General features: G+C 33.0%; 1 protein-coding gene across 2 annotated transcripts in view; it reads left to right on the top strand.

Annotated features, from left to right (window-relative positions):
• Window positions 1–14,225, top strand: part of LOC100367738 (uncharacterized) — a 39,964-nt gene that overhangs the window by 10,870 nt on the left and 14,869 nt on the right. Inside the window, exons 4-15 of one of the 2 annotated variants that reach the window (XM_085502336.1) lie at window positions 161–311; window positions 3,030–3,074; window positions 5,271–5,403; window positions 5,945–6,121; window positions 6,630–6,922; window positions 7,934–8,114; window positions 8,869–8,999; window positions 9,952–10,108; window positions 10,423–10,650; window positions 11,163–11,201; window positions 13,075–13,236; window positions 13,763–13,924. In XM_085502336.1, coding sequence (XP_085358462.1) covers window positions 161–311; window positions 3,030–3,074; window positions 5,271–5,403; window positions 5,945–6,121; window positions 6,630–6,922; window positions 7,934–8,114; window positions 8,869–8,999; window positions 9,952–10,108; window positions 10,423–10,650; window positions 11,163–11,201; window positions 13,075–13,236; window positions 13,763–13,924 — 1,859 coding nt within the window. The remainder of the gene's footprint in view (window positions 1–160; window positions 312–3,029; window positions 3,075–5,270; window positions 5,404–5,944; window positions 6,122–6,629; window positions 6,923–7,933; window positions 8,115–8,868; window positions 9,000–9,951; window positions 10,109–10,422; window positions 10,651–11,162; window positions 11,202–13,074; window positions 13,237–13,762; window positions 13,925–14,225) is intronic. The other variant, XM_002738608.4, reaches the window with a different exon arrangement.

Below are 14,225 nucleotides of genomic sequence, written 5' to 3'. Positions count from 1 at the left end.
TGTTCATAACAGACTGAAAGAAAACATTATACTCTGTTTCATAGTAAATTTAAATTTCTCAATTAAGTAAGTGAATATCACAATTATATATGATAAAAATAGTAAATGCAATATGATTTATGGTTCAACTGGTACTAATGTGATATAATTCAATTTTCAGGTTTGGTTAAGCGACAAAACGATGGTAGTACTGGTGGTAGTACTGGTGGTACAGATGGTAGTACTGGTGGTGGTGGATCCTTCAATGATCCTCAGCAAGCTCTGGATGATTTTACAGGAACTAACCCTAATGCCCCTCTTGATGGTCCAAGGTAATAATAATAATAATAATAATTTGTTTACAATTAACACCGTTGTTAATACATCATATGACATGTTTTTTTGTAAACACATCTCCACATCACTTATTGTTTATGTATCTGATAGCTGATTATTTTAATATGGATGCAATTTTGACTCTGTATATTCTTGCTTGTAAATTTTTGATTTCTGTTCTATCATTTTTTTGTTCAAAATAATGTACAGAATTGTGCTTGAATTAAAGTATATGTGATTTTAACACTCAATATTGTGAATGACAGAAATTACTGGTATAATGGAAACATTACTATTTATCATATTATAAACAGTTATTTTAAACAAGGATCGCAAAATCATCCATTGAAACCATGTTTTAGGGTTGCTATTTCAAATTGCAGGCATCCACCAATCGGATCATCAATAGCCTATTGGATGACAGGGGTGTGATATCAAAAATACCCAATTGACTGTATGCAACAGATATGATTTATGATGATTTTATAATCAGATTTACTTTACACAACTGAAACTTTATCAGGGATATCAATCATTTACCTGTCAAATCGGGTTTATTTCAGCTGGAATTAATTTTCGCTGAAAAGCCTTTTTTGGTGTTTTGTATGGAATTTATTTTCACTTATTTTTGATGAGTTGAATTTAAAATATAAGAAAAAAGGTGTATTCGCTGGATTTTATTTTCACTGAATTATTCCTTCAGCAAAAATAGCAAAAATTAATTCCAAGCGAAAATAAAGCATTTTACAGTACCCGTTTGTCAACTTTATCCACGCTTTAGAAGCGTGCTAGTTTACTATTTTACATGTACCTTTGCATATTAGGTGTAATAGAAACTTTCATAGTTGACATGTATACAATCAACTACTGTTAAACCAGTTTCATTTTGCAAGAGACGAATTTTCGCAAATTTTCCAAGTTATCGACTTTCGAGTAATTTTGTGATCATTTTTTAAAATACTGAAATAGCAAAAATGTGTAGCAGTAAACAACATACAGTTTACAGTATCTCAATAATTTTTTTTTGAAACAGCACTGTGTAATTTAGAACTAAAAAATAGACAGATGTCACTTTGATCAATGCACAACAGATGGGTAGAACAGTTTCCATTCAGGGGGTTTGCTTTCAGTTATTTAGAAACAAAAACTTATGTTAATGTCTATATGCATCAGAGATAATATAATAACATTTAATAATACACTAATATCGATTTTAGAAATCTCAACAAGTTGTGTTACCTTTTACTGGGGTTATATATCATACTATACAATCATGATCCTACAAACCCCAGTATGAGTAGTGTCTTTTTTATTCTTTTTATTTACCATGAGAATTTTCGATATTTACTGCATTTGAGTAAAATACTAGAATATGTCCAAATAGTGATTCATTTTAGGAATTTGAGCTTGTGAAAATGATGGATATACAGTGATTAAAATAAAAAATAAAATGAAAAAAATAACCAATGTAAAGCACAACTGTATTGTATGACACCAACTAGACCATATTCAAGTCTCTGAACTGTTGAATCAATAATGAACACAATTTTAATTGTATGATCAATCTTAATAAATTAGTGAAAATGTCTGTGAATCAACAAGCCAATTGATCTGTTTACGTTTCTGGCCAGGTAAATCATCATGAACCAGGTGATGTTAATTTTATGTGTTTTATTTATAAATTTATTTTCTTGCACACGAAGAAACTGTCATTTTCTGACACCTGCAATAACGACTTCAAATAGAATAGGGACGACAAACGAATGATCAGCAAAGACAAAAGGTTTCTTACCCTTCTTAGCTAGCTGTTCTGCCTGGGGTTTGTAGGTCCATCACATAATCTATGATGTAGAGAGACAATTTTAAATTTAAACAAACATAGCTGTAACTATCAAGATTTTTTTTCCAATTTTTAACAAAACATTTCATGTGTCATTCATGTCCATTTGTAATGGCCAATGGCGAAATGTGGATTCTGTAAGCATGACATATACGCTATATAGCGACATTGTAGATTAAATCACTTGCAAGTTAAAAAAAAGATGGCTGCTGGGTTTTGTTTGGGTCTCCACAGGATGCCATTAATTGAAATCCAGTTTTGTCAACTGAACCTCAGGTATAACGGTATAAGATGACAACTTTATCAAGAGCCTTGGCGAAATATCCAATACATTGCCATCTTGAAGGGCTAATTAAGCCTCTCTCTGAAGATATTATGTGTTTTTTCCCATAGTAGTATGTGTGATGTATCACAATTTTTTACGGTTCCTATCACATGACCGATTTCAATGAAATAGCGACTACTCGACTCTTAGTTTAGTTTTTCTTTTTTATTATTTATTTTCAATGCTCGACTCTTAGTTTACACATTGCATTTCATGTGACATTAGCCTTGTGTAGGTTCACCTTGCAATTGTGTCTAAAAACAATATTTTGGTAAGATTAGGTCATCTTTATGTGGTTATATTTAAACCAAAAATGTTAGAAATAACAACTATTGCTGATTTATGCAGATAAGATACACCAAAGATGTTGAGTTAAATATAAATCACTGACAAATAAGCAATATTTACAAAGCAATATATTTTTGTGCAATACCGCAAAATCACACAGTATTAAAATAGCATGCATGTAGATACGATGGAAGATGTATAATGTTTTTTATTGAAAATTCATTTTGAATCATGAAAATATCTTTCTTTGATTCATCTCAGGCCAGGAAGGCCAGAAGGAAGTGGGAGACCAACTTCTGGAGAAAGGTTTGTTTGGTTGCCATGGCTACAGAGGATTTAATTTTAACATTTTCTCCATTAGGCACTGCATTGAATGGCATGTTTTATGTGTGTGTTTTTTTTTCATCAAAACATTTTGAAATGCTGTAAATTATTATACTATTTTGATTAATAATTTTATAACAATTGTTTGTAAACTTGATGAAATTCTTCATATGCTAATGATGCTACATTTATTTTGCAACATTTTTCCTGAAACCATGGACTAGAGTCTCTGCTAAAACTTGCCTACTATATTACCGTATTTGTTCTATTAGAAGCATTTTGTTGTATGTGGGTACATTAAAAATGTGCTACTAATGAACAAATACGGTATGGTGAAAACATTTGTATTTACTTTTAATTATGTAAACCATGAGAGAGAAACTCATTGCTACTTGATGTTTGAAGTTCCCGGTATGAAGAATTTCTGAGTTTGAAAGGCGTGAGTCCCTGATTTAAAAGGGTTGCAATAAATTAAATGAATAAATAAATTTAAACCCCATTGAGCACCAACATTTTTGTTTCCATTTTCTTTAATTTTCATTGGATTCAATCTTCATTTTGGACAGACAAAATGTGGCATTGCTTCTAGTTTTTAATCAAAAAAAATGAAATTTTCGGAACATTTCAATTTGACTATAAACGGAACTACTTTGTGGATGGTGTGTGAAGTTGACTTTGGCGCTCAAAGGGTTATAAATAAAAAGTTTGATATCCATGACAACAATCTAGTGATAATCTTTTCAAGTTTATATTTGCATGTGAATATTAAGATATCAAAAAAAATGTGTAATTACAATATTTCAATAATTAAAAGATTTGAGTTGCACTTGCATTGCACATAACTATCTCAGCATGATACTTTTTCACTTTCAGCATTCTAAGTTTTGCTTGCAGATTGATCACACAGTGTTGTATTCACCTGAGCAATTCAATGTCTTATTCCAACAAGTATGTCTGGATTAAATTTATGTTTGATTATTTCAGCAGGTTGAAGCAAATATATAAATAACATCTGGTAAATTTAAAAAAAGAAAAAGCTAATTAGCTTTAATAATTACTCTGTATTTGATCATTGACCCTATATTACAGGGTCTACGATCTGATAGTGGGTCGTTATCAAATGGATTTAACATTAAAGGTGTACAGTGTTGTTTTCTGTATTTTATTGGAAGCCTTTATGAATTGAGCCATTAGTTACATACAGTGTTCACAAATTATAAATCTAATTGCCCATCATGCATTGCTGTTTCAAATTCTGCTTCAGGTGTTCACTAAATATACACAACCAATATTGGAAGCACATAATATTCGAAGTTCACAGTTTGCTTGGATGCTGCAAAAATTAACAAAAGTATAACAAGTCATCATATAAGTTATGACGAGAGGAAACTAATACATGTATCCAAGGAACAAATTTAGAATTTAATGTGGATCAAACAATTAATTGCCAATGCACATACAATTTTGATCTTACTAACATTTAAATAAAGCCATCTCCAAATCGTTGATCAAAAAGTAAGGTAATTGCAATATGGTGACATGATAATGCCCTAATATACTGTAAATTGAAAATGTAAATGCTTGTGGTTCACTATTTATCTTATTTTATTATACTCACTTATTGGGTGAGAATGAATACATTGCATAAAAAAGAAAAGAATTGAAAGCTATGGCTAAGCTATTCTCGGGGGTGGACATCTGGGCATTTTCACCGCCTGGCAACCATCACGGTGAAAACAAAGGCCGAAAACTCTCAGAAAACCGTACTTTGGATGGTTGTTGAGGCTCCCCTGAATAGTGTAAAAAGATTACCCCTGCATGTGTAACATATATAAATTAGGTTGTTTAGGATTACTTCAAAGTTGAGTTTGTATTATTTTCTCAAATTGAGCTATTTTCACCATTTCCACAGCGTCTTAGTAAAGTGGAATGTCTTGTGACGTAGCTCCACCCTCAAGGATACAAATAAACTCTTAGAACACAATGTGCAACAAAAATGAGAAATACAGAATATGAAAATTTAGATCCAGATATAATTTGTGATAATTGTAACTATTGCGTTCGGTTTTATGACTTAGGGATTTCATGTATCATATGTGCTTTCAATAAATATAGGTAACAATACACCAGTGAACATGAATTTTTATTAATCAGAATCCATATATTTTTTTCTTAAAGCTATGAAGAGGCTTTAGCGGCTCTGCAGGCAATCAATAATGTTGTAGCGGCTGCTTTCACCAATGAAGATCTCTCATCTTTAACACCTGCACAATTGCAACTTATTTCTCCAACGTTGTTACTTCTGGCTCCGGTAAGTATCATACATGCAAAGTAAAGACTATTCAGTTCTTTATTTTCAACAAACACAATAAATTGGAATAGGAGTTCATCTAAAAACGCTAGAAAATTACCCAACTGCTAATTCAAGTAAAGTTCTTCTCATATAACTAGTAACTACTCGTCCCTTTTCGAACAACTTTTTTTCAAAATTTTCTAAAAATCTCAAAATGAATTAATAAAAATTACTTTATGATGTATATAAGATGTTTGCCATTTCTTGTTTTCTGCTTTCAAATAGTAACACTCAATGCAGTCTGGGACTGTATGCATACAGACCTGATTTTTGGTTTTTGGCTGAAAATCCAAATATTAATTACCTAATATGCATAACCATCATATGAGAGTACTTTGAGTTGTTTTGTATATTTGTAGCTTGTTTAAGGCCACTGTTGAGAGGTTGAATGCTGGCAAATATCGCATCGTTAATAGCTAACACAGATTTACCATCACCAGATGTTAAAAAGTTGTCTTTATATGTTATGTTTGCTAAACCTGTGTTTTCTTGTTCCTAGGCTACCACTATTGAGACGTTAACTGCTAGCCAAGCCCATACATTGATTGCAAACTCACAATTACGTGACGGAAGAGCTATTAAAAGAATTGTGTTCATTCTCGCTGGTGTCAACAATGGTGCATTAATACTGGCCCCCGATACAGGGCTTTTGGACCTATGTATTGCTAGTGCTCAGGTATGTCAGATGTTAGACACAGGTAACTAGTAAATATGCAGAAACTGTAAAGGAACTACAAATTATTTATATTTAGGTGTAAATAAAAGTGGGGTAGCCGAACTTGTTCCCATGGTAACAATACCCTGATGGCCATTTTCAATTAAAAATTGGTCAAAGTACATGCAATACACCATTTGTACAAATCTAGTGATGTCGCGGTTCTGTGATGTCAGAATGACATTAATAAATGAGGCAATGTCATCTGGAATATATTAAAATCTTTCAATGACATAATCTTCATCGATGGAAGACTACATCAAAATGATATCAACAATTTGAAAAGTGCTGTGTCACTAGAGGGTGCAAAATATAGGAATTAAAGGTGTATAGATGTTTATAATTCAAAAACTAAATCAACACCACAAGTTTCTTCTTCAGACCTTCCAATAGCCATTCACAAGTAGTTTATTGTTTATATAGTTTTGAAAATAGGTTCATAACACATGGTCTACTTGTAATATTGCAGCATCGACAAAACCTCCATCGTAACATTTCTGAACGTGAAATGGAGACTGCATATGATGAGGTAAGCCAAGCTGGAGTAGAAGAAATGCAGGCACAAGCTCCAGGCTTTGAAGCGTTAAGTATGGGTGCTAGACGAGCTCTACTTGAAGTTTGTGAGCTGCCCATAGATGCCGGATTCTTTGGTCCTATCACAGGCTGGACACAAGCTAACATCAGGCGACTAGGAGGATTTATACTCTCGGGTATGATGGGTATGCATGCAAGCCGTATTCCATTAAATCGACTTGATGATGTGTAAGTGGGATTCTTACACTATATTTTGTGTATATCTTTCACATTTCATGACTTTATTGTTATACATGTAGACTGAGTAAATAGGTTTGGTTAATGGTTCTCTGTGGTATATAATAGTAAATAGGTTTGGTTGATGGTTTTTTTGCTATATAATAGTAAATAGGTTTGGTTTATGGTTCTCTGTGGTATATAATAGTATAGGTTTAGTTGATGGTTCTCTGTGGTATATAATAGTAAATAGGTTTGGTTGATGGTTCTTTGTGGTATATAATAGTAAATAGGTTTGGTTGATGGTTCTCTGTAGTATGTAATAGTAAATAGGTTTGCTTGATGGTTCTCTTTTGTATATAATAGTAAATAGGTTTGATTAATGGTTTTCTGTGGTATATAATAGTAAATAGGTTTGGTTGATTGTTTTCTGTGGTATATAATAGTAAATAGGTTTGGTTGATGGTTCTCTGTGGTATAGAATAGTAATTAGGTTTGGTTGATGGTTTTCTGTGGTATATAATAGTAAATAGGTTTGTTTGATCGTTCTCTGTGGTATAGAATAGTAAATAGGTTTGGTTGATGGTTCTCTGTGGTATATAATAGTAAATAGGTTTCGTTGAAGGTTCTCTGTGGTATGTAATAGTAAATATGTTTGGTTGATAGTTCTCTGTGGTATGTAATAGTAAATAGTTTTGTTTAATGGTTCTCTGTAATATATAATAGTACCTGGTATTAGTATGTTTTGTTGTTGTTAATTTCAAAAAACTCCTAGTGTAGAATTAAAGTTTAATGTTTGATAATTGTTGCTGAAAAAATTAGATAGATTATAAACTGCAATATAAAATAAACTACATGATAAATTAGATACCGGTAGATTAGATTGGTTAAATTATAGATTACTTTAGATAGCTAGATTTTCTTGATTTGTTCAATTTTGTATTGACCATTTGTCTGAAATAAATATTTCAATATCAAAACAGAAAGAATGAAATGGTAAAATAATGTTGTTTTATCATTTAGGATTAATCTGATCAACCAGTTCAGAATGCAAATTGACAGGATGGCTCTTCAGGCATTGTTAACCAAATTTATCCAAGCCAAAGGTGAACCAAATACTTGGACTAGTGATGACCTTCAGTTGTTAGGAACACTTTTCACTGAATTACCAGGTCATATATGTGGAAATATCCGTAAAAATGTGGTAAGTTAATTCATTATTTATTAATTTATTCAGAATAATGTGCAGATTGCTATGGTCAACAATAAAATATTGGAAATGTTGCCCGCATTTACAACATCACATAATCAGTCCTTGACACAAATGACCCATTATGGTTTATTTCGATCGGAAAAGTCACCAAATAAACGAGTCGATCATTATGACTGACCATAAATTTTTATTGGACACAAATTGTACTGCAATGGCTATCAATTAAGTTGATAAACGTAAATCTGTATATAGATGACTGACTATTACAAAAACAGCAGAAAACCATGTTATTATTAGCATGCATCTGCAAAACAGTTTTCATCTTGTACTTTCTTGGGCCAATTAAATCAAAAGTCAACTCGAGGACAAATTTTGTGGGAATGATAGTCTCCATTCGGGGAATCGATCATTCTCCATGCAGCCCTCCACCTTCTGAGTAATTTGGTATTAGAGCGGTTCTCATAGTGTAAATGCCTCTGAATGAAATGAATGACAAAGACATTTTTTTTGTATTTATAAAATTTTATTAGAGCTTGCACTGAAATTAACATCTTACATACTTGGTTTTGTACATTACAAAATGCATTTAATCTTCATATTGTGAAGCGGATTAGGAAATATTTTTCAAATAATGTCCCAATTTCTTATTGAGAGAGAAGTGAACCTGTTCCATCGAACAGCAATGAAGTACTCTATCTCCAGGAAATAAGATGTTTGTTTATAATCATAAATTTGTTTGTTACAGCTGAGAAACACCATAGAGCATATTGGTAGACTTGACTTCTCTGGGAAGGCTGAATGTGTTAGAGCTATTGTGGATGCCATTGAGGATCCTAACAATCCATATGATTTGACTGATATAATGAATGTCATGAAGTAAGCAGTATATACTGTATAATCTGTATTAGAAACCCAGCTTCTATTAAAATGGTACAATGCAACAGAGTGTATGTGGCTTCTATTAGAGCATCTATCTACACATGTGAGAAAAGATGAATATTTGGTTCTCAGTTATTCGAAAAGAATGGGTGCAACTTCTATTAGGGATGCGGCTTCTAATACAGATTAGACGGTTCATGTATACATGTAATTCAATAATTATTGTCCAGATTTCTGAGCAGTCTATATTTCACAGTGATTTTTGAATATTCTCACGAGTTAATGACATTCAAATCTTAATTGGTAAAGCTGCGTGGTATAAAGTGTTTTATTTTGATTATTTGACATATCTTTTGTTCCCTGACAACCCAAAGCTTTAATATAAAAATAAAATAAAATTAGTTTGTGATACCGTTTTTGCTTTAGAAGTGTATGCACTTATGTAAATGACACAGGTGTGTCTATATATGGTCAAAATACAAGTCGTATTTGAATGATACATTATTCAATAAATGCAATTGTATATTTACATGCATGCATGCACTTTCTTGGAGATGTGCCTATATTATAGGCCAGAAATATGTTGAAAATTTATCCCCTTTTTTTCGGGGGGGGGGGGGGGGGTCTTGTATCTTTTCCATACAGAACTGTGCTAACATCAACTGTGAACCTATGTAGTTTTCATGCGACGTTGTTAGTTTTTTTTTCCAAATTGGGTGTTTATATTGTTGAAATGTAAAGTAATATTTCATTGGGAAGATTGTTTTAAAGATAGAGTTATTATTTTTGGAAAGCAACAAGTCTTATTATTATTATTCTAAACTTGTGAAATTTAAAAATCAGTGAGTGATTAATGTGTTTACATTAATGAGTATGTAAACCCCATGTGATCACAATTGACCAATCGCAACAAAGAATCATGCATGATTTTCTATGCATATTTTTTTAGTCTTGGTGGTTTCATCATAGCACGACTTAGTCCAGAAAAAGCTGCTGCTGCCAGAGAAACTGTTAGTACTGCTATTGCCAATGAAGTAGAAGGTTCTGAAGCTAGACGTGATTATGAAAGACTCCGTACTCGTATAGATTTTTTTATGAGCAGTGGGGTAAGTAAGTCCTTATGTTATTACTCTGTAATTTGGATAAATTCTCTCTGACAGATAAGATTTTTGACAAGCTGGTAAAATTCTTTCAAGTGCATTCTGTTTGTGTAAAATCAGTTTTACATACAATTGTTTGCATTAAATATACTAGCCAATAAATTTGTGTTACTGGAATTACTCAAAGTTAGCCTAATTTCCCTCTTTCATAGTTTCGATATGTTTATTCAACATTAAGGTAATATTATACTTAATGGTACTAAAAATATAATCAGTATTCATATTTCTCTATTTGTAATTATTGTTTGATTTTCATGCAGGCACGGAAAGATATCTGTGATCAAGTACGCCAACAGTTTGATCCAAATGGCCGTCCTGAACAACTGTCTGACGCAGAGGTGCAGGAGTTCCTGACATCAATTCCCGCCAGTTCTTGCGGTAGCAATGTACTTTCAGCCCATGACATAAGAAACATGAACAACGAAGGTCTGTGTGCTGCTATCGATGAGGATAAAGCATTCGCAGGTGCTGAATTCAACAGGCAACAGGTATGTACCTATTTTTTTGTATTAATGAGTGACTCAACCTCCTAAACCATTGAATTTCTAGTATATAATTTAATAACGTTTAGGTTTACAGCAGTCCTATGGTTTTGCAGTCAAACATTTCTGTCATTAAAACTTAGACATCATGAGACTTTGATGCATGTTGCATTGTTTTGCAGACTAATTTTAAAATGGCTGACTGGTGGCCATTTCGTTTCAATGAATGCTGTTCCAGAGCAACAATGCAGATATGTCAATTAGGCCAACATTGTTTACATAGAGAAAAGTATTGTGGCACAACAATGAAAATTGAATTATTGATTGTTGATGGGCAACCATTTTTTTTTACTCAAATTCACACTTTTATTTCATTATTAAAATACTACAATTTTAAACACAAAGATCATGATATATATATACCTTGTATAAACCCATTAAGTATAATAATTGGACCAATCTCAGAGACTGTAGAATGATCAATGCTTAATAATAGTTTTCTAATTTTTTTATTTTAGTCAAAGGCATGCTTTGATGGATATCGTCAATGTCATGGGGTAAGTTGAATTCTAAACCAAGTTTTAATATTTTCCCTTTTTCCAGTGTTTAATGCAATGTACTGAATGTATGTAATTAATATAGAGGTGATATCTCATACCCACAAGTATGTAATGAATGATTCACCGCTTCTGCAGGACAAAACATCCATTACAAAAATTGATGAATATTTTTTATATTCAGAAATGTTAGTATTCAGAATAGCCTGTCATTGCTGACATTCCCTGTTGTACAACGTTCATCATATCTGAAGCCAAGATAAATGTAGTATTGATGACACCTGTTCTGTAGTTTATTACGCATTCTGCCATTGGACAGTATTGTGTGAACTCTAGTCGGCCAATCTATTAACCTTTTCACCGCCAGACTTTTTTGCCCAAATTATTCTGCACTTTTTGTCTCATTTTCTTTAATATTTCTGGTGATGAACTCTAATTTTGGTGCCAACGGACAAAATATGTCAATTTTCAGTTTTCACTAAAAAAAATGGCATTTTTTCTCCCAGTTTTTTGAAGAAAAGTGCAGACTATAAACAGAAATATTTTGTGAGCTTGTGATGACAAAAGGGAACTGGTGGTAAAAAGGTTAACATAGTCATATCAGAGAGCGTTTTACAACTGTTTCATGTAAATACTACAGCAGCATGGATCATTTTGTTCTCACACTCCCAGCAGCTATTCTTATTTTTAACTAATCATATTGGTATTCCACCATTTTATACATGTTCCTAAAACTCACAGTTCTATACCTTTATTTAATCATGCTACCATATAGACAAGAAAGGTATTTTTTCTCATTTCTTTTTTTCTCAAAAATTTAATTTCATGCATCATTAAAATATTGTGAAACAAAGATGTATAGTTTCTTACAAGGTACTTTTCAATGTCTAGAAGTATTAAAATATTGACAATATTTTTAGTGGGTTTTATCAAAGAAATGTGATTCAGGGAAACCGCTGCTAAAATTACATTTTACAATTTTTTCAAAAATCGAATTGACAGTACCAAATAAGTTCACATAATGTTGACTACTGGGTAATACTAAAACGAATAATTGTAGACAGATTTTGACACAAAATATTGCTACTGCCATATGTGCTAAAATATGCACACCTGTAAAGTGCATTGTGCCTTTATATACATTGTCAATTCCTGCATGGTTACATTTATATATTCCAAATTTTGTTCAGTAGTTGCATGTTGCTCATAACTAATTCTTCTTCTTTAAGAATTAAGTAATAAGGTGGTTGCACATTAAAAAATAAATTTGGCTTTAATACTGAAATTTGTGAGTGAACACAAACCTAAATAAGTTACACCTTTGGATAGGGATGCCAGGATCGGCAAGCATGAACCTAATAAAGTTTTGATCTGGATGCAAAATGCACTTAATATTATCCAGGGATTTTTCTAGAAAAAAAAATTCCAAGAGAGAGCACTGCAATTCAGCAGTGCCACCAAGTGGGGGAGATAGGGTTCTCCCTATCAGGGTGTGGAGTTTTTGATAATTCTAAGTTAAAATGGAGCATTCTATGGCTATCTTGGGGCCAAAATTACTATCAGACAGGTCACAGTTGAAGACTGTGATCCCTGGTCAATCAGCATTTTATGGTTGCCAGAGAATCTGCTTCTGAGGGTTAGAGGGCGCATGGCCATGGCATGAGGGCTCTGCACTCCTGTTCCTTTGTTTAAAAAAATCCCTGCTATCTTTGACTTCTTGTATTCCTATTCATTATTACCGTACACTGATACATACCTAGTTAAACTTTAATTCTTTTGTAATTGTTTGTCACCATCTTTATTTGTATGGCATCAAGAATTAATATATGGACATTTAAGTATTTTCTAACCAGGGTTCATTTTGACCCCCTAGAATATCGGAGCTGAGCAGATCAGCAATCTTGGACCTGCTTGTTTAGGCGGTGCCAGTGCTGAGACCATCCGTGATATGTCTGACCTAGCTGATAACATGGACGTTGTCAGAGAAGCTGCGAAACTTCTTTCACTTGCTGCCCGAGGAGAAGTTGTACGAAAGGTATGTTCAATTTTAAAGCACATGCGTGGGAATTGAGTCCCAATCCATGATAACAACACACGCTAAAAACGCAAAAGCTTTCGGGTAGACGCTTGTTTGTAAACAATGACACACTATGGCCATCTGACGCATGCGCAGGTGACTACTCCCTCACTTTAAAATCTGTAGTCATCGTCATCATGCTGATTGACTATTGATTTAAATGGATGCAATGATTAATGTTCACACCACATCGGGAAGGTGGTGGCTGCTCTGCCGAGACCACAGAAAATGTGGTATTGAAGAGCTGTCACCACCATGTTTCTGTCCCTATATATAGTGTTACAACAATCAAGAAGTAATTCTTCTGTTGGATAACTGGAGCCTGTGAACGGTACTTAAAAACATTTGTATTACAATTATTAAAATTTAATTACAATTGTGTTATTAATGTAATGTATTTGAAATTACAATGGGCACTGAACAAATTTACTCAAGATAACCTTTTATCATTATTCAACTTTGTATGTTATACTTTTCCACACAGTTACGAGAGGAAGGTAGCTTAGGCCAAGCTGTAAGGGATTTTGGAGCTGATCTAGCGGAAGGTTTATCCAATAACCAAATTAAGGATGTAAGTCTTGCAGACTGTGGATTTGAAGAAGGAGGGGATGGCTCATGTGGTGACGTGGAATTTAAACCTGTACAGGTATATAAGTAGCTTAATAGTCTTTCTGTTTCTTGGAAATATATGCCTTAATTGTTATGGCCAGACTTGAGAAATAGTGCACATCATACATCTGTTAAAGAGTGTCAAACAACATCAGAAATTGCAAACAAAATAATGTTACAGGCATACCACAAAGTATGCATGAAGATGGCTGAAAATGGCTAGCTTTGCTCATAGTGAAAATGGCTAGCTTTGCTCATAGTGAAAATGGCTAGCTTTGCTCATAGTGAAAATGACTAGCTTTGCTCATAGTGAAAATGGCTAGCTTTGCTCATAGTGA

Source organism: Saccoglossus kowalevskii, chromosome 8 (assembly GCF_978046115.1).
Source record: "Saccoglossus kowalevskii chromosome 8, keSacKowa6.1, whole genome shotgun sequence".
Taxonomy (NCBI): Eukaryota; Metazoa; Hemichordata; class Enteropneusta; family Harrimaniidae; genus Saccoglossus; species Saccoglossus kowalevskii.
This window is presented reverse-complemented; position numbering and strand designations above follow the sequence as displayed.